The sequence below is a fragment of the Amborella trichopoda genome, chromosome 12 (assembly GCF_054954075.1).
Source record: "Amborella trichopoda isolate Santa Cruz 75 chromosome 12, AtrichopodaSantaCruz75HAP2 v2.0, whole genome shotgun sequence".
NCBI lineage: Eukaryota > Viridiplantae > Streptophyta > Magnoliopsida > Amborellales > Amborellaceae > Amborella > Amborella trichopoda.
Genome location: NC_142347.1, coordinates 9,291,742 through 9,316,005, shown reverse-complemented (window position 1 = coordinate 9,316,005; position 24,264 = coordinate 9,291,742). Strand labels below are relative to the sequence as shown.

General features: G+C 36.5%; 1 protein-coding gene across 6 annotated transcripts in view; it reads right to left on the bottom strand.

Moving 5' to 3' along the window:
• Positions 1-24,264, bottom strand: part of LOC18445575 (branched-chain amino acid aminotransferase 2, chloroplastic) — a 74,035-nt gene that overhangs the window by 12,102 nt on the left and 37,669 nt on the right. For 3 of the 6 annotated variants that reach the window (XM_011629247.3, XM_020674258.2, XM_006855712.4), the window contains 2 exons: positions 17,598-17,714; positions 9,241-9,336 (listed from right to left, as the gene is read on the bottom strand). In XM_011629247.3, coding sequence (XP_011627549.1) covers positions 9,241-9,336; positions 17,598-17,714 — 213 coding nt within the window. The remainder of the gene's footprint in view (positions 1-9,240; positions 9,337-17,597; positions 17,715-24,264) is intronic. The other 3 variants (XM_088852695.1, XM_088852698.1, XM_088852696.1) reach the window with 1 other exon arrangement.

The window sequence follows — 24,264 nt, the reverse complement described above, 5'->3', positions numbered from 1 at the left end:
ATTTGTACCTAAGATCAAAGGCCATTTTGGATACTGGTTAGGGGCTAGACAGATGTCATCTAAAGACATGCCTAATGTGCAAAGTGATTTTGTCCATATGCTTCATTTTGATGGCTCACATTCTAAATTGGTTAAAGGTAAGAGGAGAAGATACTTTGGAGTATCTCTTCTCTCCTCTCATGTGAAAGGAGAGAGAAGGTCCCCATGTGTGGAACACCCCTCCTTTCTCTCTCTACCTGTTCCCCTTTAAACATAATGTGGAAAAACAAAACAGCTACATATTTATGGGCTCATTTGATATTAAACCTAATGTTCTGTATAGTTTGGAATAAAAGACAATTAGGTTTTAAAACATAGAGAATAAGGTGTTAATCCCAACCTCTAATGATAACTCATAAAATGCTAGATTGCTTGGATAAAACCTTTCTCACCCCATAGATTTCCTAGATCAATGGCCCACATTGCTCTATCTTAAGAAGAAGCTTTTAGGCTCTTAAGAAACCCTAGCTCTCATCTATGAATAGAAGTTATGGGGGGCTCATATCCTATGAAGCTCATTGTAATTTTATGCTGCCAAAATTCCTTTGAGAATACTTAGTCTCCCACACATCATTCCATTAATTTTCTCCTTGTATTGCTTGAGCTATAGCCATTGTTGAGTTGATTATGCTCCATAGAGTATATTACTCAATAGTAATACTCCATAGCCCCCTATGCCACCCCTTCATCTCTCTCTGGGACCTCAACGAACCTCCTTGTGGCTGTAACCAGCAGCTTCTAAAACCATTTCAGTCGCCATCAATGACTTTTGGACCTCCATAAGAACCCATGTTGAGCCCCATTGCTTGGTAGTATGCTGCCTTATTTGGCTGTAACCAGCAGCTTTGCTCTATGAGGCTAAATGTTGGGCAGATAAAAAACAATATACCCATAGAATGAGTGTAGCGGAGATGAGAATGTTGAGATGGATGAGCGACAGGACAAGAAGGGATAGAATTCGAAATGAATCCATTCGAGATAATTTAGGTGTGGCACCCATAGACGATAAGATGAGAGAGAGTAAATTTAGGTGGGCTGACCATGTGTGGCGCCGACTAAGTACAACACATGTTACGAAGTGCGAGTTAGTTCAAGTGGAAGGACTTAAAAGGGCTAGGGCTAGGCCCAAAAGGACGTAGATGGAAGTGATTCAGAAAGATATGGGGACTTAGAGCCTCACTACGAGTATGGCCTTTAATAGAGCAAAATGGCAGACCAGGATTCGTGTAGCCGACCCCAATTAATTGGGAAAAGGCTATGATGATGATGATGGTATAGATATCGTTCGAGTATATTTGGGGCACACTACCTCACTGATCTATACGAGCTCTTTTCCTCCCATGTCAGTCCTTATTTCCGTCCGTTTAGTAGGAGTTCAATAGCTTCTTTGGTTTCCCAAAGGTTGGAGTTGCTAGTCATAATTGGTTAGGGGTATATTGGTACTTTTGTAAGTTATTGTAACTTATTCTTGTATTGTAGTTCATGTGTAAAGAACAAATATATAATTTGTGGATTTATTTGTACCCTTATCTAACTCTCAATTAATTAGGATTAAAAATAATATAAATATATATCTTTGAGTGCTGCCCCTAACAACAAGAGTGAATTAGGGGTGACGTCTCTCTACTTTGGCTTCTTCTACCCATCTCTACTTGTGCCACAACTTATCCTTCCCTCTCAATTAGTCTAGGTGATATTTTAACATGGTATCAAAGCAAGGTTCAACCGTAAATGTGACCCATTGGTCAAAGGTATCACAATACCTCTTTTTTATCTCTTTCCTTTGTCAGTCATTATTTAGATTGATCATGTTATTATCAATATTGACGTGAAACCCTAGATTTGTCCCCTTAACATGAATTTCTAGATCTCTTTTAACCCTAAATCTCTTCTCTCAAAATCTCTTCTTTATCCGAAATTCTTTACCCCAAACTTTTCATTTTGGCATAACCCTAGTTAATGTTCGCATCACTAGTAAACCCTAGTTATTGTTCACATTAATAGTAAACCCTAATTACTCCTCATGTGAACAGTAACGCTAGTAACTATTCATGTTTGAACAATAAATTTCATTTTCTTTAACCAAAAAAGAAAAACATTATTTCATCATCTTCTACTCATTTGATCACATGAAATCTTCCAATCTCCCCAATATTCCTTTCCCAAAAGTTATGATCAAACTTACTTCTTCCAAGTCACTTTATTGAAGGGAATTATGATTCGTTTCATCATAAGCCTACGATTGATGGGTCATTGATGGATCTTGCAATGCACCATCAAAATTCATCATCATAGACAAAGTGAGTACAGAAAGAAAGAGAGAAAAAGTTCTAACTCTTAACCCCAAATATGACGATTGGCTTGTCAAGGATCAAGGATTAATTGAATGGATTAATTCTACATGACAAGAAGATATACTAGCCAATGTTCCAAAAAACAGTCGGCCTAGCACTTAAGCAGGCCAAGAGGGCCTAAGCACATCACCTAGGCCTAGGCGGTTACACTCAGGCCCAGGCGGCCCTCCTAGGCGCTACATCCCTAGGTGCCCACCCTGCAACTCCTTCCAATTACCTCTGCATTTTCATGTATGAGGTACAACGCCAACTGCATCTCCTTCTCTGTTATGTGATAGTTGTTGATGACTTCTCTGGACTTACATGGACTTTGCCTACAAAAGTACAAAATTTTGCTTACAACGGGCTATAGCTTTGTTGGAATTGATTCTAATTGAGGTAGTGTATGGGATGCATCTAAATCCGCGTATGGAACCACAATCTCTGCTGCTAGCTTTACATTCGGAGGATCTTAAAATGGCACCCTTCATTATTTGATTTGGTGGAACCGAGCGAAGGGGAGCTGGGACAGGAAGGTGCGTCAGGCGAGGTGTAGAGGCGATTGTCAATGCTTGCTTCACTCCCGTGCCCCTGCTTAAGTCTCCGCAGTGGCAGGTATAGGGCCATTCCCGATCAAATCAATGAACTTGGGGCTGCTCGAACAATCTCCCTTCCCTCCTACATAGCCTTGCATGAATTCCCGCCATGAGCTATTGGTCAATCGTCTCTACAACAGCAGCAGGGGGAGAGTACTCATCTCAAATGTTTAAGAAATACTTGAGGGACAATGGAATAGAGCAACGAATTTCTTATTCTTATACTCGACAACAAATTGACAGGAAGAGAGGAAACATAGACACATAAATGAAGTTGAAATATTTCTTATGTTTTCTAGTGGAGTTCCAAAGTTTTTATGGCCCCAAGCTTTCCATACAGCCACCTTCCCTATAAATAAACATTCAACTAATGTATTTAGATTGAAAATCTCCATGTCATAGACCACTTTGAAGGACTCCTGACTATTCCAACTTGAGGACTTTTGGGTGCTGGTGTTATATCTATATTGATAGTAGCCTTATGAATAGACTTGATCCTTAGGCAGAACCATGTATTTTCATGGGATACTCAGATGATCATAAAGGTTATAGATGTAACTATCTTCGAACAAAAGGAATTTCTACTTCTAGACATATAACATCTCATCATCATTTTTACCATTTCCCAATTAATTGGGGTCAGCTACATGAATCTTGGTTCTCCATTCTGCTCTATTAAAGGCCATATCCTCAGTGAGACAATAAGTCCCCATATCTTTTCGGACTACTTCCAACCATGTCATTTTGGGCCTACCCCTTACCTTTTTCAGTCCTTCCACTTGAACTAATTCGCACCTCCTAACAGGTGTTGTACTTGGTCAGCGCCACACATGGCCAACCCACCTAAGTCTACTCTCTCTCATTTTATCGCTTATTGGTGTCACCCCTAAATTCTCTCAAATAGATTCATTGCGAATTCTATCTCTTCGTATCTCGCCACTCATCCATCTCAACATCATCATCTCTGCTACGCTCATTCTATGGGCATATTGTTTTTTGTTCGCCCAACATTCCGCCCCATAGAGCAAAGCTGGTCTCACCGATGTCCTATAGAACTTGCCCTTCAGCCTCATTGGTATACAGCGATCACATAAAATTTCAGTTGTACATCTCCACTTCGCCCACCTAGCTCTAATTTTGTGTGCGATATCTTCCTCAATCTCTCCATTTTCCTAGATTATTAACCCAAGATATTGAAAGTGCGGTCCTTTTGTACTTTTTGGTTGTCAATATTAACTACTTCCTCATCTCTACTCCTATTATTACTAAATTTGCATTCAATATACTCTGTCTTAGTCCGACTAATTTTAAAACCTTTGGATTGTAAAGCATCCCTCCAAAGTTCTAACTTTGTGTTGACACCGTTTCGGGTCTCTTCAATCAAAACTATGTCATCTGCGAACAACATGCACCACGGTACCCCATCCTGTAGGTGCCTAATTAAGTCGTCCGTAACTAAGACAAAAGAAGTACGGGCTCTGAACCTTGATATAGACCTTTTGTCATTGAAAACTCACTCGTCTTTCCACTAGTTGTTCATACACTAGTTACCACTCCATCATAAATATCTCTCACCATGTTGATGTAGTGTCTAAAGACACCCTTTTTCTCTAACACCCGTCAAATCAAATCTCAAGGAACTCTATCATAAGCTTTCTCTAGATCAATAAAGACCATGTGGAGGTCTTTTCCTTTCATCCTAAACTTCTCAATCAGTTGCCTAAATAGGAAAATAGCCTCAGTTGTTGACCTTCCTAGCATAAAACCAAATTAATTTCCGATACACTCGTTTCATGCGTTAGTCCTTGCTCAATGACTCTCTACCAAAGCTTCATAGTATAGCTCATAAGCTTGAACAGCTTTGTCAACTAGTCAATGCCAATTTCCCCCATGCACTTCCAAACCTCTATCGAGATACCATCTGATCCTAAAGCCTTTTCTATCTTCATCGTTTTCAAAGCTTCTTTCACCTCCGACATCCTAATCCTATGAATGTATCTATGATCTCCATCGTCACTTGTACTAACAGTCCCTTCTACTACTTTCTACTACTAACATTTTGTTCGTCATTTAATAATTTTTGAAAATAGACTCTCCACCTGTCGTTCGCCTCATCATCCTTTACCAAGACCTTTTAATCCTCACTCTTAATGCATATATTATGGTTTAAGTCCCTCCACTTTTCTTTCTTATTTTTGCTAATTTGAAGATAATTTTTTCACCTTCTCTTGTGTTCCGTTTATTGTACAGATTATCATATGCTTTAAGTTTAGCTTTACTTACTATTTATTTAGTATTTTTATATTCTTCTAAGTTTTGATCGTTTCTATTACACTGCCAAGTTTTATAACATAATCGTTTTTGGCTAACGGTCTTCTCAATCTCATCATTCCACCACCAAGCTTTCCTTATCGAAGCTTCTTTTCCCTCTAGATTCTCCTAAAACTTTTTTTGCCACTTTCTTGATACATTCAGCCATCTCATTCCATATTACATTGACATCATGTTCAAAGTTCCATTTTCCTTCTTCAACTAATTTATCCCCAAATAAGTCAATTTTTTCATTTTTTAAATTCCACCATCTAGTTCTTGAACGCCCATTACTTTCCACCCTTCTCCTCCATGTCTTTATGCAGACGTCTATGACCATGAGCCTATGTTGGGTATTCAAACTCTCTCCTGAGATAACTTTACAGTCATTACATAATGGTCGATCTACTTTCTTAACTAAGAAGAGGTCTATCTGGCTTTTATGTGTTTCACTTTTATAGGTTATTAAATGTTTGTATCACACAAAGCAACCCATAGAAAATCTGAATTAAACCATCTTAAGCGCTGAAGTTGATGCAAATGTTGAGGGCACTTCCTTGAGGAGATCGACTCTAAACATCCTATTGAAAGCAAGGTTTCAAAAAACACTAGGCGGCCCCTAGGCGGCCTACCTGGCGCCCAGTGCCTAGGCGGGCGCCCTGTGGTGCAAATTCTTAGATATTTTTATATATTTGCTATCCAAATGCATGAATATGCATATATTTGTGTCAAATTTTATAATTTATTCCATTTAAAAATATCGCAAGTTCGCAACCTACGTATTTATATACAAACATATCACATGTCTTAGCCTCTTAGTTAATCAGGTTGAGAATAAACTTATTCAAAATTTAAAACCATACAAAACATTTAAAAGTCTAATAGGCTATTGTAAGGTCTCCAACTCTCATGTTCTCCATATTCCATATCCATAAAATAAACCATAATAAAATCCAAGTCTCCAACTCTCCAAGTCTTCAACAAACTGACTTTCAAAACTATAAAAAACCAGTAAACCACACAACGAAATAGTCCAAAAAGGCAAAAAAAGTACAAACCTAACAAAATAAAAATCGTCCAAATATCTAAAGCCCAAACCAAGATGGTGCAATAAAGTTATTACAAAAGAAGAGAGAATACAATCAAGACATCAATAAGATTGTGTAAAAACTTTTTTATACAAACTTGGGGGTCAAAATGACCCCATTTGCCCTTTTGGGCGAACATAACTACGATAAAACCCCCCACTGCCCTGGGCGCCCGCCCAGGTACAACCGCCCGTGTAGGGGCGCCATGGTTGAGGCGTGCGGAAATTTTTTTCTAGCCGCCTCAGTGCCCGGCGGACCGGTTTTTAAAACATTGATTGAAATAAATATAAGCTATAGAGGTTTCACCAATGAACATTAAGTAGTCTTGAGTGAGATCCTTAAGATTAGAGAGCCATCAACATACTTAGAGGCAACAAAGCATAAGAGGTGGAATGTCAATAATACATGGGAGATTGCTAGAATACCAAAAGAAAAAAATGTGGTAGGTTGCAAAAGGGCATATAATGTGAACTATAAATCAGATGGAAGTGTAGAGAGGTTCAAGGCAAGGTTGGTAGCTATCACAGACTCGATTATAAAGAAATCTTCCAGTTGTTAAGATTGTGATAGTATGCATTATTTTATCATTAGCCTTAGCCTATGATTAGCCACTCTACCAGTTGGATATAACGAATGCACTTCATGGGGACTTAACAAAGGAGGTTTACATGGAGCAGCCACTGAAATTTAGTGAGGAAAATCCAAGAGAGTATGTATGTAAATTGAATCGCTCAATCTATGGATTGAAGAAAGCATCAACAACATGGTTTCAAAGTTTTCATAATGAATTGAAGGGGCGAGGATTTAAGAAAGCAGCAGTTGATCACACCTTGTTCATTCAAGACAGTGACCCAGGTATTATAGTCGCACTTCTATATGTTGATGATATTATAATTACAGGTAGTTCGTTCGTGTTGATTGCTGATGTGAAGAGATTTCTTAGAGATAAATTTCAAATGAAAGATTTGGGATAACTAAGGTATTTTCTTGGGATAGAAGTAGATCAAGATTCCAATGAAATTAAGCTCTCTCAAAGTATGCTTTAGATTTGTTTAAAAAGCTACTATCGTAAATTGTAAGCCTTATAGAACACCTATTGCCATGAATAAAAGGCTGACCTGGGATGAAGAGGAATTATTAAGAGAGCCAGAGAAGCACATGAGTATTGCAAGGACTATAATAGTATCTCACACTAAAATTCCGAAGGGGGGATTCCTAACAATTTTATGGATATGATGGTTAGATAGAAATAGAAGACGCTTCAGTGACAAAAAGCTTGGAGTTGATAGGTTAAAGAAGCAACTCAGAACGATGGTTATTGAGTGGGCAAAAGTGAGTGGAGAGTTCAAGTGATATTCATTAGTAGAAACAACCATTACTAGTGAAACTTAATTTTGATCAAATGATGACACTGGCCCTGCAGAAGTGGGAGAAATAATAAGGGACTGACAACGTATGATAATGAAACATATTCAGGCCCTGGGCAAAGTCGCGATAGAGGAAAGGATGTGGGAAATGATCAGTGGCCTTCTGAACCTGCAAATGAGGTGAAAATCGATTATAACTAAAGAACACACTAGTAGCTGTATCAACTAGCCAAAAAAGCGTAGTAGATGAAATTTGGCATTTATTCAGTAGCCTAGCTATCTCCTCCCAGTATGCAAAACAGAATCTAACTCACAGAGGCAAATGTCCTAGCAAAGGAACGTTTAAGTAAAACTTGCAGTCACTGTTTTTCCATGTATACCATCAGTCTTTAAAAATAGGGTCGTCTACACTTCAGACCCAATATTGTAAAGAATATTCAAAATCTGTAAAGATCTATTCAACATCAATCAAATTTGGTTAAAAGTCACATAGAGAAAAAGAACGCTGTTGAGCAGTGTTATGGGACTCACTCGAGTCACTCGGACTCAAGTGAGTAACTCGACCGCCCCCATGGGCAAGTTGAGTATGCCCCGATTTCTTTGTAGACCTCTCTGTTTTACAGGGAGGTGAACACACACACTCTCTCTCTTGCTACACGAAAAATCTCTCTATTTCTCAGATTACTCACTCTAAATCACACCAAGAAATCTCTCTCTATATCAGGCCCCACCTCTCATTCTCTCTCTAAATCACACTGTTGGAGAAAGGGAATTGCCTTTCTCTACCTAAAATCAGGGTGTATCCTCTACCACCGGTGGAATGCATGAGAGATACCCACATCAGATATTTTTCTTCCAGTATATTTGAACTGAATATAGGAGTCTGAAATAAAGAAAAGCCATCTAGAAATTTCCAGAATACTCAACAGAATATAAAAACTATAATAAATATAATAAAAATCACCCAGAAAATTTTGAAACTCAACATAAAACAAACAGTAGGGTCATGGCATGGCCACGATTGCATGCAGCTGCACCTTAGACACCCATCTTGGAGATGGAATTGAGGACCTAAAACTCTGTCATCGTCCTAACCTCCAGGATTATGGATTCGAAAGAAAAAGATGCGGAGCCCTTGAAATGGTCCATCTCGCCCCTTCTTAACATCCATTTCGAAAAACCCTAGAACCATCAGATTTATACCATTTTAGAAGCTCCGAATTCAAGATTTTGGAAACAGAAATGGATTTGCAAGCATTTCAAGTGGGTTTCGGGTCATCAATGCATTTCCATGATGAGTACTTGAGGTGCCACCACATGAAACCACGGCTTCACTAAATACGTCACTTAACATAAAAAGATTGCACGTTAACATGATTGGATTATCATCATCAGGAGAATGCATAATCTCATCCTGCCATATAATTCACTAGCAAAATATGAAGTTTGACTTCTCTAGTTCCATGCAACAAATATGTCATTGACAATCTAAATGCAGAACAATTGCCTGGTATCCTTCATTGCGAGCAATATCAATCACACTCTTCCGAGTAATTCCAGGCAAAATTGTCCCATCTATTGGTGGCGTTGAAATTGATTTACCCTGGTTAATGAAAAAAGTCAAACGAACCATGAGAAAAATGATTACAGGGACATCTTTCATTTTAAGTAAATCTGATTTAATGGATTCAGAAACAACATTCATGCAGCATGTCAAAGAAAGGAGTAACATATGACAATTTGCATCATAAAATCCATGTTAACATATATAGCCCACCAGTAAAACATGCATATTTTAATTTTTCGGATCTCTGCAATCAAGGCTACACATTAAACAAATATTCCAAATTTTATTTTAACGAAAGAAACAATTGCACCCATCCATGCAGGGGCATAAGGAGATAACAACCACTTGTGAAGTCAGGTTAAGAGTGAAGCCATGTGCCACTTGGCTTTGAAAGGTGTAGCTATGTGTAACTCAAGACATAAATTCAAAAAATTTCTTTCAACTTTCATTAATATACCTGAATTTCACTTACATAGGCCATAATACACTATTGTAAATAAAAAATAAAACATTAAATACAAACTAGGTTCATTCGTTTTACTGCCAAAGCAAATAAACCAAACCAGAAAAAATATCCAACCTTCCACAGTCAGTTTGAGTACAATATATGCTCCTGGAATTCACAGAAAGTATGCTAATATGACTGAAAAATAAATAAAAACAGCTGGGAATACTTACTTGATCATGCCTCAGGTTACCCCCATAGGACTTGAGACATGGCCTACCCAATTCCCTATCCGATGACACACTTTTATCCTTTGGTCTTGCTGGAATTTCAGATATGGGAACTTTTCATAGCCAATACCTCTTCATCTAGGGTTTTAGAGAGTACGGAAAATTAACAAGGGTTTGTAAGAACCCTTAAGAACAAATTAGGACTGGTCGTGAAAGCATATAATCCTCCTATGGCTGGATGTGCCCCTTTTTCTTTTCCAAATAACAAAACCCTAATTAGAGTTTCAACGTGCCATGCTTATCTTATCAAATTTTGCGTGGCATGACCGATTTTAGAAGGAGAGACAAAAATGAATTTTAATGATGAAAGAGAGAGAGAGGGCTATGATGCGTCAAGGAGAGTGAAATATGTGTGTAGAGAGAGAAGAGCTCAAAAGTTGTTTAAATACAAAGATTACTTCTATTTGAATTAGAATTCCTTCTCTAAGTACATATATCTTAATGAGTTAGCTTGACCAATAGGAACTTAGGAAATCGACGCGATGAGAAAATTAAATTTGAGCCATCCATCCCACAAGTAAGCCATCATAGTCTTTATTAGGAACCTTAACCCTTATAATTTGAACAAGTCCAACTTCTAATTTAAATAGGATTATATCCAATCTAGAACTTCCTATTATCTTTTTTCAAAAATTGTCAAAAGTCAAAAGGTAACATTTATTTGGTCAAAAATAACTCCCACAATAATAGGAAATGAATCTTTTAATTTAAAAGATTAACTCAAAACTTTTAGTCAAATAAAGACCAAATAATTAAAGGAGTGGAACGTGCTACCCTATGGGCCTCATGTGGGCCCCGTAGGTGTCTAGGTGACATGTGCCACCCATATAAGGGTGGCACACAAGTGGCAGCTTGATCCAAGGTCCCCACATGTGCCCTTCCTTATTTTGAAAATTTTGAAACTGCCTTTTATAAGGATTTTACAACATATAACTTTTTTCTAAACTTCGCAAAACCATTTCTAACACCAAAAGTAAAATATCTCGAAGTAGATTGGTACCAATGGGTGAAAATAAGTGATTATAAGGACACTCCACTCGACCCAATAACCACGAGCCACAAATGTCTCCTCAAACCAACCGAACAAAGACCCATGACCCACAGTCTTATGCAGGGGCTCATGATCGGCTTGTATAAGTTGGCTCAATAAACAATGGAAATGTGATATCGGAATGTGGATTTCAGTTCCCCCTTTAAGAGCAAGCCTAACACTTATCATTACAATGGAAAGAGGACTCTCTCTATATACATGTACAAATGTCCCTCTATAGGGCTGCTTCTCGGTAATGCGGTTGTCATGTAAAGATACTTACGAAAGTTTGTTGAGGCTTTAGTCCTTGCTCTCATAGGCCTACAACCGTACACAGGAGACTACACAGTTATCATATCCTACAAACAACATCCCTTGGCATCTCTCCAACCTCAACAAGGGATGACCCACTGTGAACCTTTCTCAGTAGTGCCACATGCTCAGGGTTAAGGGTTTTTGGACATAACCAAGGCCATAAATCGCTTAACCCTTGGTTAGTCAACACAAACACAGTCCAACTAAAGTGCATAGTCCACTGTAAATATTATGTTACATGCTCTCACGGCCTTTAAAGGCCACAAAACCTCAACAGCCTCGGGTTCATAGTAGACAATGGTTTGGGTAAGGGAGGTTCAAGTTCAAGTCTTTAAGTATGTCTCATAAACGGCACAAGCTAATCTACCATTCTTTTCTCATAAACGGCACAAGCTAATCTACCATTCTTTTCTTACTTTTTTAATAGTGAAACCCTAAGGAAAATGGAGCTAATGAGTATATCGGATGAAGGCATGGATTAAGAGCAAATTTGTCCTTATTCAAGATGTAAGATTATATGTGTTACAACACAAGAACTAGGACAGAGCCCAAGTGTGCATTTTCGTTGTAGAATAGTGTTTGCCCTGTTTCTCTCTTCTTCACTATGTTTTTTATGGTATCAGAGTTGAATATGCTCTCTTCAATGATCATATCTAATCAAGGTAGCCTATATTTCTTTCTTCTTGAAGATTCATTACCTCTCTCTTCTAAACACTGATGTTTCTTTCTTCATCCTCCTTTCCTAAACCCTAATATTTCCCCCTCATTTTTCCTCCAAATTTGGGGGCATTTACTGTTCATGCTGCTATTCATTCTACTGTTTATAATACTGTTCTTCCTTTTAAGGTCTCATATTTCAGCCACAAAACTCTTTATTCTCTCTTCATCCCATGTAAAACCCTAGATCCACTTAAAATATACAATATTTCTCTTCCTAACCTATTTCGTTCTCTTCAAAAAAAAAATCCTAACTGCTTTCTCCTTCTTAGTTCTTAAAATCTAGTCCAAACCCTAAGTGCTTTCTCTCTCTTGCTCATCAAAACTTAGTGGCTTGTTTCTTTTATTTTTTTCTTCCTCCTTGAAATCTCTTGCTCTCTCGCTTTTCCTTATTCTGTTAATGCAGGCCTTGTCTTCTGCTACTAGTATTGGTCTTCTTAATTCTCAATACATACCTATTAAAGCAATGCGTCAAACTATTTCACCTGGAAGATTTAGTTCTAACTTATATAATAGGTCAGCAGTTATTGGGCACATTGAAGATTCCTCAAAGCGTCTAGTTGAGTTTCTAACAAAAGAAGAGATTAACCAAGATGGAACAATTAAGAAAGTTGTTCAATCTAACCCTGCTTATGATGATTGTGTATCTAGGGACCAGAACCTCGTCCGTTGGATCTGTCCCACTCTTTCAGAAGAATTTATTCCTAAAGTGATTAATTTACCATCTACTACAGCACTAAATCCATCAAGTAATTAATTTACCAACTGCTGCAGCACTTTGGGAGGCCCTATTTGACTTATTTTCTCAAGAAGCAGAAGCCACAATCATGCATCTTCAAAGTGAGCTTCATAATTGTAAAAGATATAACATTCTAGCCCCAGAGTTTTGTAACAAGAGAAAAGCCTCATGTGATCAGCTTGCAATGGTGCAAGATCTTCCAAGTGAAAGGGACAAGTTCCATTATATTTTGAGAGGTTTAAAGATGATTATAAAAATGTTTGTTTCTTTGGTGATGATGAAATTATATTTCCCTTGTTTAGTGAATTGCAACCATTATTGTTGCAACATGAAGCATTATTCAAACTTAAAGCCTCACTGGAAAAGTCTACTACTACTGATTGACATATTGTTTTATTGTCCAACAGTAATTTAAATATTAATACGGGCTGGAATTTAAGCCGTGGTGGAAGAGGTGGAGGATATCGAGCTAGAGGACATGGAAGCCGAAATAGAGGATGTGGAGGTCAAGGTTGAGGAGAGAGTAGTTTGCTCATTGTTCATTCAACCAGATCATCTGTCACTTCAGATGGCGGTGTTGATTGCCAGTTTTTTTTTTTTTATTCATACAGTTCTTAAATGCTTTGATCATTATAAAACCCAGCTAGTTGAAAGTCAAGTTGTTCTAAACCATTCTCCGGGAACTTAGCTATCACATCACCTACAGAGACAAGTTGGGTTATGGATAATGGTGCTACAAATCATGATTTAGGTGATAGTGGTATGTTCGCATCCATAAGTCCATTCTAGTAATGACTCTATTTTATATTGGTGATGGAACCTCTCCCAATATCACTCATGTAGGATGTGTCGCAGTTCACTCCTTTTGTGATCCTATCTATTTATCTAGTGTTTTCTTCATCCCTAAAATAAGCAAAAGCTTATTTTAGTTTGTTATTTAGCTCGAGAAAATTCTTTTCATACATCTGATTTTTTTTTAAAGGAGCAACAATTGACAATAACTTCCGTAAAAGGGTCTCATCAAGAATAGCTTTATATTATCGATAATCATTCCAAGAAACGTTCACATTATTCATTTCTTCTCTTAGTATCAATAAAGATGCCAGTGTTTGGCATCATCATTTAGGTCATTGCAGTCCTGTCTTTAAACAAATTATGCAAAGAGGGCTTAATTCCCTTTAATTTTGAGATTCAATCTTCATTTGTGTGTCACAGATATCATTTGGGTAAACCATGTGAAACTTCTATTGATGATTTACAATAAAAGAGCTTTTGCTCCCTTTCAATTAATTCATTCTGATGTTTAGGTCCCATTCCACAATCTTTTTTATCAGATTCTTTATGTTATGTTACATTTATGGATGATTTCTCTCATTTCACCTGGATATTCTTTCTTATGAACAAATATAAATGTTTCACATTTTCACGAAATTCAAAATCTTTGTTGAAAAAAATTTATGAAATCCTATATCCTACTTTCGTAGTGATGGAGGGGGAGAGTTTTCATCTTCTAAATTTAGAACCTATCTAGAGAATAACGGGGTGAAGCAAGACTTGCAAGAAATATATAAAGAGAAGTACAAGTCAGATGGCAGTTTGGAAAAGTTTAAAGCAAGGCTGGCTGCAAGGATTTTGTCAATAACATGGACTTGATTATGATGAAACATTTAGCCCTTTTGTTGAGATGGCTATGGTTTGCATGCTTTAGCCAATGGTTCGTCTCCTTTTTCAGTTGGATATTAAGAACACCTTTTTGCTTGGAAAGTTGGTCGAAGAGGTCTACATGGAACAACCACCAAATTTCCATGAAGGGAATCCAAGGACTCATTTTTGTAGGCTGAAAAAGATTTATATATGGTTAAAACAAGCTTCAAGAACGTAGTTTCAGTGCTTTTATAATGTGTTAAAAGAAAGGGGCTTTATCAAGGCAGCATTAGCAGCATTAGATCATTCATTGTTTATTTGTCACAACAAGGAAGGCATTATTATCATTCTACTTTATTTTGATGGCAATATAATTATTGCGAGTTCAATAGTCCTTATTGATGGTCTCAAGAAATCTTTGCATGATTTCTGTTGAAAGACTTAGGTTAGTTGAAATATTTCCTTGAAATTAAAGTAGACTGAAATAAGAATCAAAAGTCGTTGTCTCAACAAAAGTACGCTCTACCGTTTGAAAAGGCAAATATGACCAATTGCAGCCATATTGTGCACCAGCTGCTCTGAATAAAAGATTAAGGATATTGGAAGAGCAACCTTTAGATAATCCAGAGAGATAAAGAAGTTTAGCAGGGGTGTTACAGTATCACTCTCACCAAGCCTGATATATCATATGTTGTTATCTAAGTGCATCAATTTATGCGTGTTCCCATTGACACACACATGGAAACATTGAAGAGAATAATCAGATACGTAAAACGAACAGTGAGTCATGGGTAGAGTTATGAAAGAAACAACATGAATAAATTGAAGATCGCTTCTAAAGTTGGGTACTCTGATGCATACTAGGCTGAAGATCCAAATTCTAGAACATCAGTTTCAGTAATCGTGTCTTTCTTGATAGGAATATAATTTCTTCGAGCAAGAAACAAAAAACTGTTGCAAGGTCTAATATTGAGGTTGGGCATCGAGCACTTGCAATAGAGATTTCATGGATATGAAATATTGTTTCTTTTCTTGAAACAAAATGTATGCAAGTCAACATTGGAACAAAAATATGCACGTCAACAGTTTATTGTGATAACAAGAGTGCTCTGGCAATTTTAGCAAATCCAATTTTTCATGATCACACGAAACACATTCAAATAGATTACCATTTTTCTCATGACAAAATTGAAGCCGAGGAGGTAGAGGCTTGGTTTATTGGGAACGAAAACCAAATAGCTGATATCTTCACAAAAGGGCTAGCTAAAGATAGACATGAGTTCTTAAAGGACAAGTAGACATGTTCAAACATCAAACATGATCTATCTACCACATGGGAGGGGGTGTAGTGCAACAAAGGGCGGTTTTGCAATTTGTGGCATTTTAGTAGTTCATATATTGCAAAGTCATTTGCTGTACCATGTAAGGGCAAATTTGTCCTTACTCAAGATGTAAAATTGTATATGTTATATTACAAGAATTAGGGCAGAGCCCTAGTGTGTGCTATCATGGTAGAATAGCCTGTGCCTCTTTTTCTCTCTTCTTCTCTTTGTTTTTCAATAATTTTATCTCAAATAATTTTAAGAGGGACACTGCCAAACAACATATAATTTACTGCCTGGAAAATTTTATTGAACCAGTGAATTAGCAGTCATAACCAGCACATACAAAGCCCTTCTTACATACAACAGTATGATGTATGCTATGCTATATATATACTATTATACAATACCACACTGTTAGTCTATATTATGATTCTATACCATTATACTATCTTACACTGCACTGCTAGATGCTTTACTATACTATACTGTAGTGCTAGGGAATTTGGATCCAATATAACTCAGGATCTTAATACCTAATAGGAAGGATAGAGATTCCAAAATATAAAAAATGCAAGAGCAAGATTCTGGAGTAGGATCAAACCCAGAAACAGGTAACTATGGTTCAATCCATAATTTAGTGCCCTACAATTGAATTACTAAACTTCCTCTGAAGATGAACACATAAGTCTGAAAAACCAGTACATTGATCGGTACCAGGATGGGCCAAATACTGGTTAAACAATGGTACCAGAAAATACATCCGCCTATTGGGTTATGGGTGACATTTGAAAATAAAGGACATAATAGAGTTTATGATGGACATAATGGGCATGTTATTATTTTGACAAATAATAAATTTTCAATGGATAGAACATGCAATTTTCTTTTTAAAAAAATCGAACATTCATTTTGCTTTATCAGAAATCACATGTATGTGATCAAATCAGGTGATTATGACTATTGTGAATCGTCGTGATTTGGATATGCAACCCAAGAGCTTAAGCTGTGATTTTAATATTTGGTAGAAATATAATTTCCCTTCAACAGTTGCCTGTTACTGATCTTCTTCAGGCTGACACCAGCATTTAATATTAAATATTAACATTGCAAGAGTATTAAAATACTACAAAAGAAACAACCAACAGCCTCTTAGATAGACTATGCTTTTTTTGGGTAGTTCAGTGGTAGGACTCAAACTTGAGATTTAGTGTAGCAATTAACAACTACTAACCAGGCATGCTAAACCTGCTCCTAAGACTACATATAATTTAAAAACCATGCAAGAAATGACGAGTTACAAAACTCTCGCATGACTTGGCCAGAAGTTGCACTAAAGACATAATTGCCATGAACCTTATGCTTCAATAGATCAAATCCATATCAATGACTATAATTAGAGAACAAAATCACCTTTGTAGTTTCTAGAGTCACCTAGATTTATAGAACTTTTTAGTTGAGTTGTAGAGATTGATAGTAAGTTCATGAATGCAAAAGTGATGAACTTCTGTCAACGAAAAAGTGGACCCTAATTATGGAGTACTACAACGATATATGAAGTCTCTCATGACAATTCTATCTTTAGGTTGACACATCAAAAAACTTCCTCGTATCTACAATGTCAGTCAAATATGAATAAAGTAATTAAAGAAACAAGCATGCCAAAGGCTCATGACAATAGAATTTAATGATGCCATTTCGATTTCAGTGATCCTTCAGTGAAATCAATAATGCATATGAGCAAATGAGCTAAATATCCTGAAACATATAAAATTTGATTTTTAAGACACTATACCTTTACGACAAAGATATTACATGCCGAAACTTCCTCCAGGTACTTTTTGTGGACAGAATCCAAGTACAAGACCTCATTGAAGCCACTAGATATAGCATTCGCCTGTGCCATAAAAACCTGTTGATGAAAAATAGAGGACCTGAGCTCATCAATAATCAGAAGGAGATCCCAAGGCATCAAGTTGCCAAGGTATAAAATGAGACAAGAGGAGACCTTTAATCAAGCTTTCGTGGCTAGAATAGCTATGAACTTCATTATACAACTATATCTTTTAGACAAAGGTGAGGACCTTTATGGTGATTAGTTCTGTCATTAGCAAATCCTTCCTCGGAATCAATATTTAAGGCAGCAAGAGCACTTTCACGTTCACCGCAGTCAAAATAATGGAGAATATCAAAACTCACAATTAAATAGCCTTAATCATGATCAGATAATCTAAAATATGGTGTTTGTAACAGGACATCAGATTCAGGGGTTCAAGAAAATTTAGAAGAAGATGAACATACAGTTTGCTCCTAAAAATAAACAAGTTTGCACTTGGCAAGGACAGCTAATCCTCATCAGAATAACTAACAAACTGAAACAAAGTGATTCCTATATAACTTCTTTAATTTAGGCAACTTAATTCTTTAGAAGAAACGACATAATTCTCATAACCAATGGTTTAAAAGCGGATCGGTGACCCAGATCGGGCATCTCAAAAACCGATCCGGATCGGTGAATCGGCGATCCGGATCGGGAATCGGCTGAATCGGTCGGATTATAGCTTCAAAAAAATCCGAAAAAATGATTAAAATTCATTATAAATGTTGTTTTTTAGGAATCCAATAAGAAATGAGGGTACTATATTATTAACTTTCATGTTTCTCATCAATTTGTATATATTGAGATGCTCTTTCCCTGTATAAACTTAAATTAAATATTAAATTTGCATCACATAAAAAAAAATCATAGAATTATCATGGATAAAATATATAATTATACATGGACTATTATAAAGTGTAGACTAATCAATGAAAGAATGGCCATTAAAATCTTGTTTTGGCGAAAAACCCTAATCCGCTAAAAAAACCTAAATTATTACAACCTAACTAACTATAATCCAAAATTATTACAACTTAACTAATTATAATATTATATACTGAAATTATAATTATTAGTTTACATTTTATAATTATTTTATTAGACAAAAAATAACAAATTAAAAATATGTTAGAATATTATCTAATTGAAAAGTGATTAAAATATTATTAGAAGTGGCTTCCATATCATATGACTAAAATTAAAAATAAAACCACCAATAAATTCTAATGTAATTATATTAAAAGATTCAAAATAACTTTACCCAAAAAAATGAAAAATAAAGATGCCAAAATTCAAAAAAAAATCCTATCGGCAATATGCACAATAGCTACAAAAAAATAAAAAATAAAATAAAATATTGTAATAAAACCCATCAAAAAAACTATTTTACTAATAAACATCAAAAAAATTTATATGGCTATTTTTTAATTTGGCACACTAAATTAATGAGTGCTATTAATTTATTTTTTAATTTTATATAGCCGTTTATTAGTGCTATTAATTTGACACGCTAAATTAAAACGCTACACATATGGATAATGGCTTGCAATAATTAATAGCTTGTGTGACGATGGCTTGCACGCTGTTGAAGGCAAGTGGGAATTGTCCCGCATCGGAAATATCAAGCGACTTCCAAGTTTATAAAAGATGTGAGGTTGAGCTCTTCAACAGCGTGCAAGCAAACGGTACATGGGGTAACACGTGGTTATATATGATTGTGGTACTGCCGTCCAACAATATCAAAAATTACCTGTCTTTTTAAGACAAATATCCCAATTACCCTTGAAAACATCATACATGCCGAGACATGACGTCACCATCCGATTCTATACAGTGAATCGGCAATCTTGCACGTGTGAGCGTGCACGGACGAACGAGAACACGTGCGAGAACCGGCTGAACCGGATGGGAACCGGGCGGTTCTCTCTAGAACTGGGCGATTCCCGATTTTATGATGGAACCGGCACGGGCTGGTCGGATCCCGAGTCGAACCGGGCGAGTCCGGTTCGACTAGCCGATTTTTAAAACACTGCTCATAACATAATTCTCATGATTGCATTAGACAATTGAAGATACTGAACTGGTGTCTTCTTTTACAAAACCTTCAAATATTTGTGGTAACAGAAAATGAGTGATCAGCAGATTCCAACAACCACATATAACAAACCACGACGTCAAATCACTACCTAAAAAATGTGTCAAGAAGAAAAGGACCCAATCAGAAACAATTCTTACAGAAAACGGGTCCATAGGTATACTCTTTTGTAAAGAACCCTTGTGTTGATTACACAATTAATGGCACCGTGTGGGTAGTGGGAACAAAATCCCTCTGTCGTTCTTAATTTATCTTACCCAAAAAAGATAACTCAACACACTCTCAAATGCTCTTAAAAGGTTTATTTCTCTCGATCGTCCCCATGGACTATTGATCTAGTGAAACAAATCATATGACTTGAGTTGCTTCAATTTGATTATACCCATTTCACTCCTAACGATGGTTATCAGTTATTGTAGTTGCAAGTATTTCTAAGGCATTAGTATATCGTTTTGTCTAATGTCGCATGTTTCCAATGTAAATTCACTAAATCTCTCTATCGTGATGTTTGTTCCCCTCCAACTTACTGCCATCATCAAACTTAAAAAGACCAACAGTGATTGATTAAGATGAGCAGCAGGGGCAATTCTTTATCCTTCCCCTTTTCTATGAGTTTATGGCAATGTCCCCATTACATACAAATCAATACATAAAAAGGACTACACAGCTCCTTACAAAGCAATGAAAGAAGAAAGCGCAACTTTAAATAAGAATTATTGTGGATTCCATACTTCATTGGGAATGGGTACATTGGCTGAATGACCTAGTATTAGGTGGTCTATGGCTAGGGCTGGCAATGGGCCAGCCCTGGCCCTAGCATAGCCCTAGTCACCACAGGGCTGGCCCAAATGCAGTCTGGCCCTGACCAGGCCAAAGAGAGACAGGCCCAGTCCCGGTCCAAGCCCTATCAAGGCTGGGCCGAGCCAAATAAAAGTTCTCCATGGATATCAGGTATGGAAAGGACTATTAGAGATGATAGAGGAGTCACTAATACTATACAACCGAACACAAAATGAGAATTTGTTGGTCAACACAATCAGAAAGTTAAAAACATGTTGATCAATACAATCAGCAACTCAAGTTCACTTCTCACAAGGATCCAAGACCATCCATAAACGAGATTAAGATTACTTAGTCTCACAACTACAATACAAGGGTGTGACATATGTAAGGGTTCCAAAAACAGCAGTGAATCATGTCAACCAGATATAGGGTTTTAACTCCATTGACTCATCGCAACCAGATCTAGGGAATTTAACATCAACATAAAGAATTTGAAATCAAGGTTTTACTCTCCATTTCTGTTTTTAGGGTTTATGACGATACGACTGATGGAGACTGTCGCCCAGTCAAATCACATAATTAGGGTTGCAACAACCAGTAGCAAAGTATTTTTACACTGGTGCTAAGTTAAAATATACAGCAGTAAAAGAAGAAGAAGAGTGAGGGAGGAAGATTCAAAGAGAAAGGGAGGACATGAAGAGAGAAAGAGAGGTTTCGAGAAGGGGAATCATTTTGAAAGAAATATATAAGAGACGATAGGAAGTAAGGGAGGTTCTAATCTAACCCACACGCCCCTCTCTTCTTAGACTGTGTATATATATATATATATATATATATATATGGCACCGGTTAGGAGGTGTGATTTAGTTCAAGTAGAAGGCTCTAAAAGTACAAGAAGAAACCCCAAATGCACATGTATAGAAGTAGTGAAAAAATATATGGGAACTTGTGCTCTTATTGAGGGTATGGCCCTTGATAGAGCAGTATGGAGGAACAGGATTCCAGTAGCCGACCCCAAATAGTTGGGACAAGGCTCTGATATATATATATATATATATAGGAAAACTCTTTCCAACACCTAGAAACAAAAATGAACAGTGATTTCACCTACCCTCATCACCATCCAAACTTCATTGCACGATCACAGTTGTCCGGTAGTGTTTCAATTTTTATTTTTTTTCTACAAATCCAAATTACATGAAATTTTGAGCATGTGTACATCTTAGTGAGACGCACCTAATAAAAATATGAAAAAAAATAATTCATAAAATCTAAATTGACCAAAATACCACCGAAAATTTACAGGGGTATTTTGGTCAATTATATTTTGCGAATTATTTTTTTCATATTTTTATTAGGTGTGCCTTACTAAGATGTATACACGTTTCAAATTTCAGATCATTCCGATTAGTAAAAAAAATTAAAATTGAAACACTACCGGACAATTGTGACCATGCGATGAAGTTTGGATGGTGATGAGGGGCGAAATCACTATTCATTTTCGCCTATAGGTGTTTTGTAGTATCTTCCACATATACATATATATGGGGACTTATAGTCCTACTGAGGGTATGGCCCTTGATAGAACAGTATGGAGAAACAGGATTCATGTACCCAATTCCAAATAGTTAGGATAGGGCTCTGATGACATACATATATATATATATATATATATATAGATAGTTGTATTACTTTACCAATACACACTATCAGGTCTCTTTTGAGTCTCTCAAATATTTGATCCAATCAATTGAAATGCTCCATAATTGGATTGGTAGATGCCTATGACAGTATCATCAGTGTTTCATAAAATGCTAGGCAGCGACTAGGCAGGAGCCAAGAACCTAGGTGGCCCAGTAGAAAGAAAAATGTCTCTAAAAAATGTCTCTATAGTCTAACAATATAAGTATAATTGTATAATACATAAGAGTTAGGGACTTTGGGCACATCAAATGTATAACACACAAGTCCACATAGCACACACTCCTCCATATTCCATAAGATGTTCCTATGTACACAAAATCTTCTAAAAAACCCACTAATAAATTTATAACACATCCAAACTTAAATCTAATATCAATGGGTGATGCTTAGATCAATTTCTCGTAACTTTGAGAAACCCTTTGATCCTATGGAAATCAACAAAAACTAGTTTTTTGGGGTTTTTCTCTTTCTAAAATAGGACCTAATGGGGTTTAGGTTTCAAATGAACATAAAACCCACGATTTTGCCCTTTTTATATTAAAAAAAAGACCAAAATATGCCCTCAACGAGGGGCATTTCCGCCCATGGGTGGAGCATGGCCCCTGGGCGGTTGCTGAGCACCCGCCTAGGAGGGAGCCAAGGGACAGGACGCCTAATTTGGCCACTTAGGCCTAGGCAATGCGCCCAGGCCTTTTGGACTGCTTAGGCGGCTGGGCATTGGGCGGTCCATTTTTTACAACAATAAGTATCATAGTGTATGGATCTCAAGGCTCTAATACCATTTGATGTAGACAGAAGCTCTGATACCAATTGATGTAGATGGAACAGGGAGAAAGAAAAAATAAGCAAAGCAATAAATTAAAATAGAACTAATATATGAGAGAATATACCCTCTCCTAGGGTCTGCAAGAGAATCCACCCCAAAGAGGTCTCTTCACAAGAACCGCAATATTTCTTCTTCTTTTCTATCTCCTTCTTACTGGTCTAATCTAATTTTCCAAATTTTATGTGTCCCAAAAATGACGGTAAACAAATACCAGATAAGTTTGTCATCTAATTTTCCAAATTTTTTTGTGTCCTTACCCGATCCAAATTGATTAAAAGTGCTAAGCCTTAACCTTAAAACTCAAGGTTTTGACATGGACCTTGGATCCCAGAATTTGGCTTTTGTTTATAGAATTTGTTATCAGATCATGAACACTCTTTGTCCTAATGCAAGATTAATGGATAAAAAGAGAATATTTTTTCAAACTAATATGGAAAAATCCATTCTTGTCACGCCTAAAGCTATATGCTGGAAGTAGGTAAATCGGACCAATTGCTCTTGATTATTCATTTTTTGTTTTAAAATAGCACCAAGTCCTTGTTCCGAGGCATCTGTCTCAACTATTTCAAAAGCTGTAGGACTTGATAAAGCTAGGCATGGTAATTTTATTTCAAAAGCATTTGGGATATCTGCACATATATTTTTCTCCATATCTTCTTTTAGAGTTTTAATTTTATTTTGAATCTTTCTTCCACATTTTTGTATTTTATTTCTTCTTTTAGATAATAAAAAAAATTTTCTTTAGAAGAAATCTTATCTTTAATGTTATTGATTTTATGGACTCTAGGTTTTTCAATAAAGGTAAATTTAACCTTATGCCCTTCAATGCTAGCTTCTATCCCAGTATCATCAATCTTAATTGGATAGAGCATATTTAAGAAAGGAGTCCCTAGAATAACAGGTTGACTTGAATCTTTTACCATTATGAAGGGAAAATTGAAACAAGCATCATTATTACATACTGCAGTATCTAACAGTTTATATTTAATAATCATTTTGCTGCCATCAAGAATTTGGGTAGTCTTGCTGAATTATTTAGTTGGTACTAATCCTTCACTGATGCAATTTAGATCTACTCCTGAATCTATCAGGGCGGTAGTTTGGAAAGTATATTTCTTTTGAACCACAATTTTGATATTAGTAAACCATTTTTGTGTTATTATTTTGTTTACCAG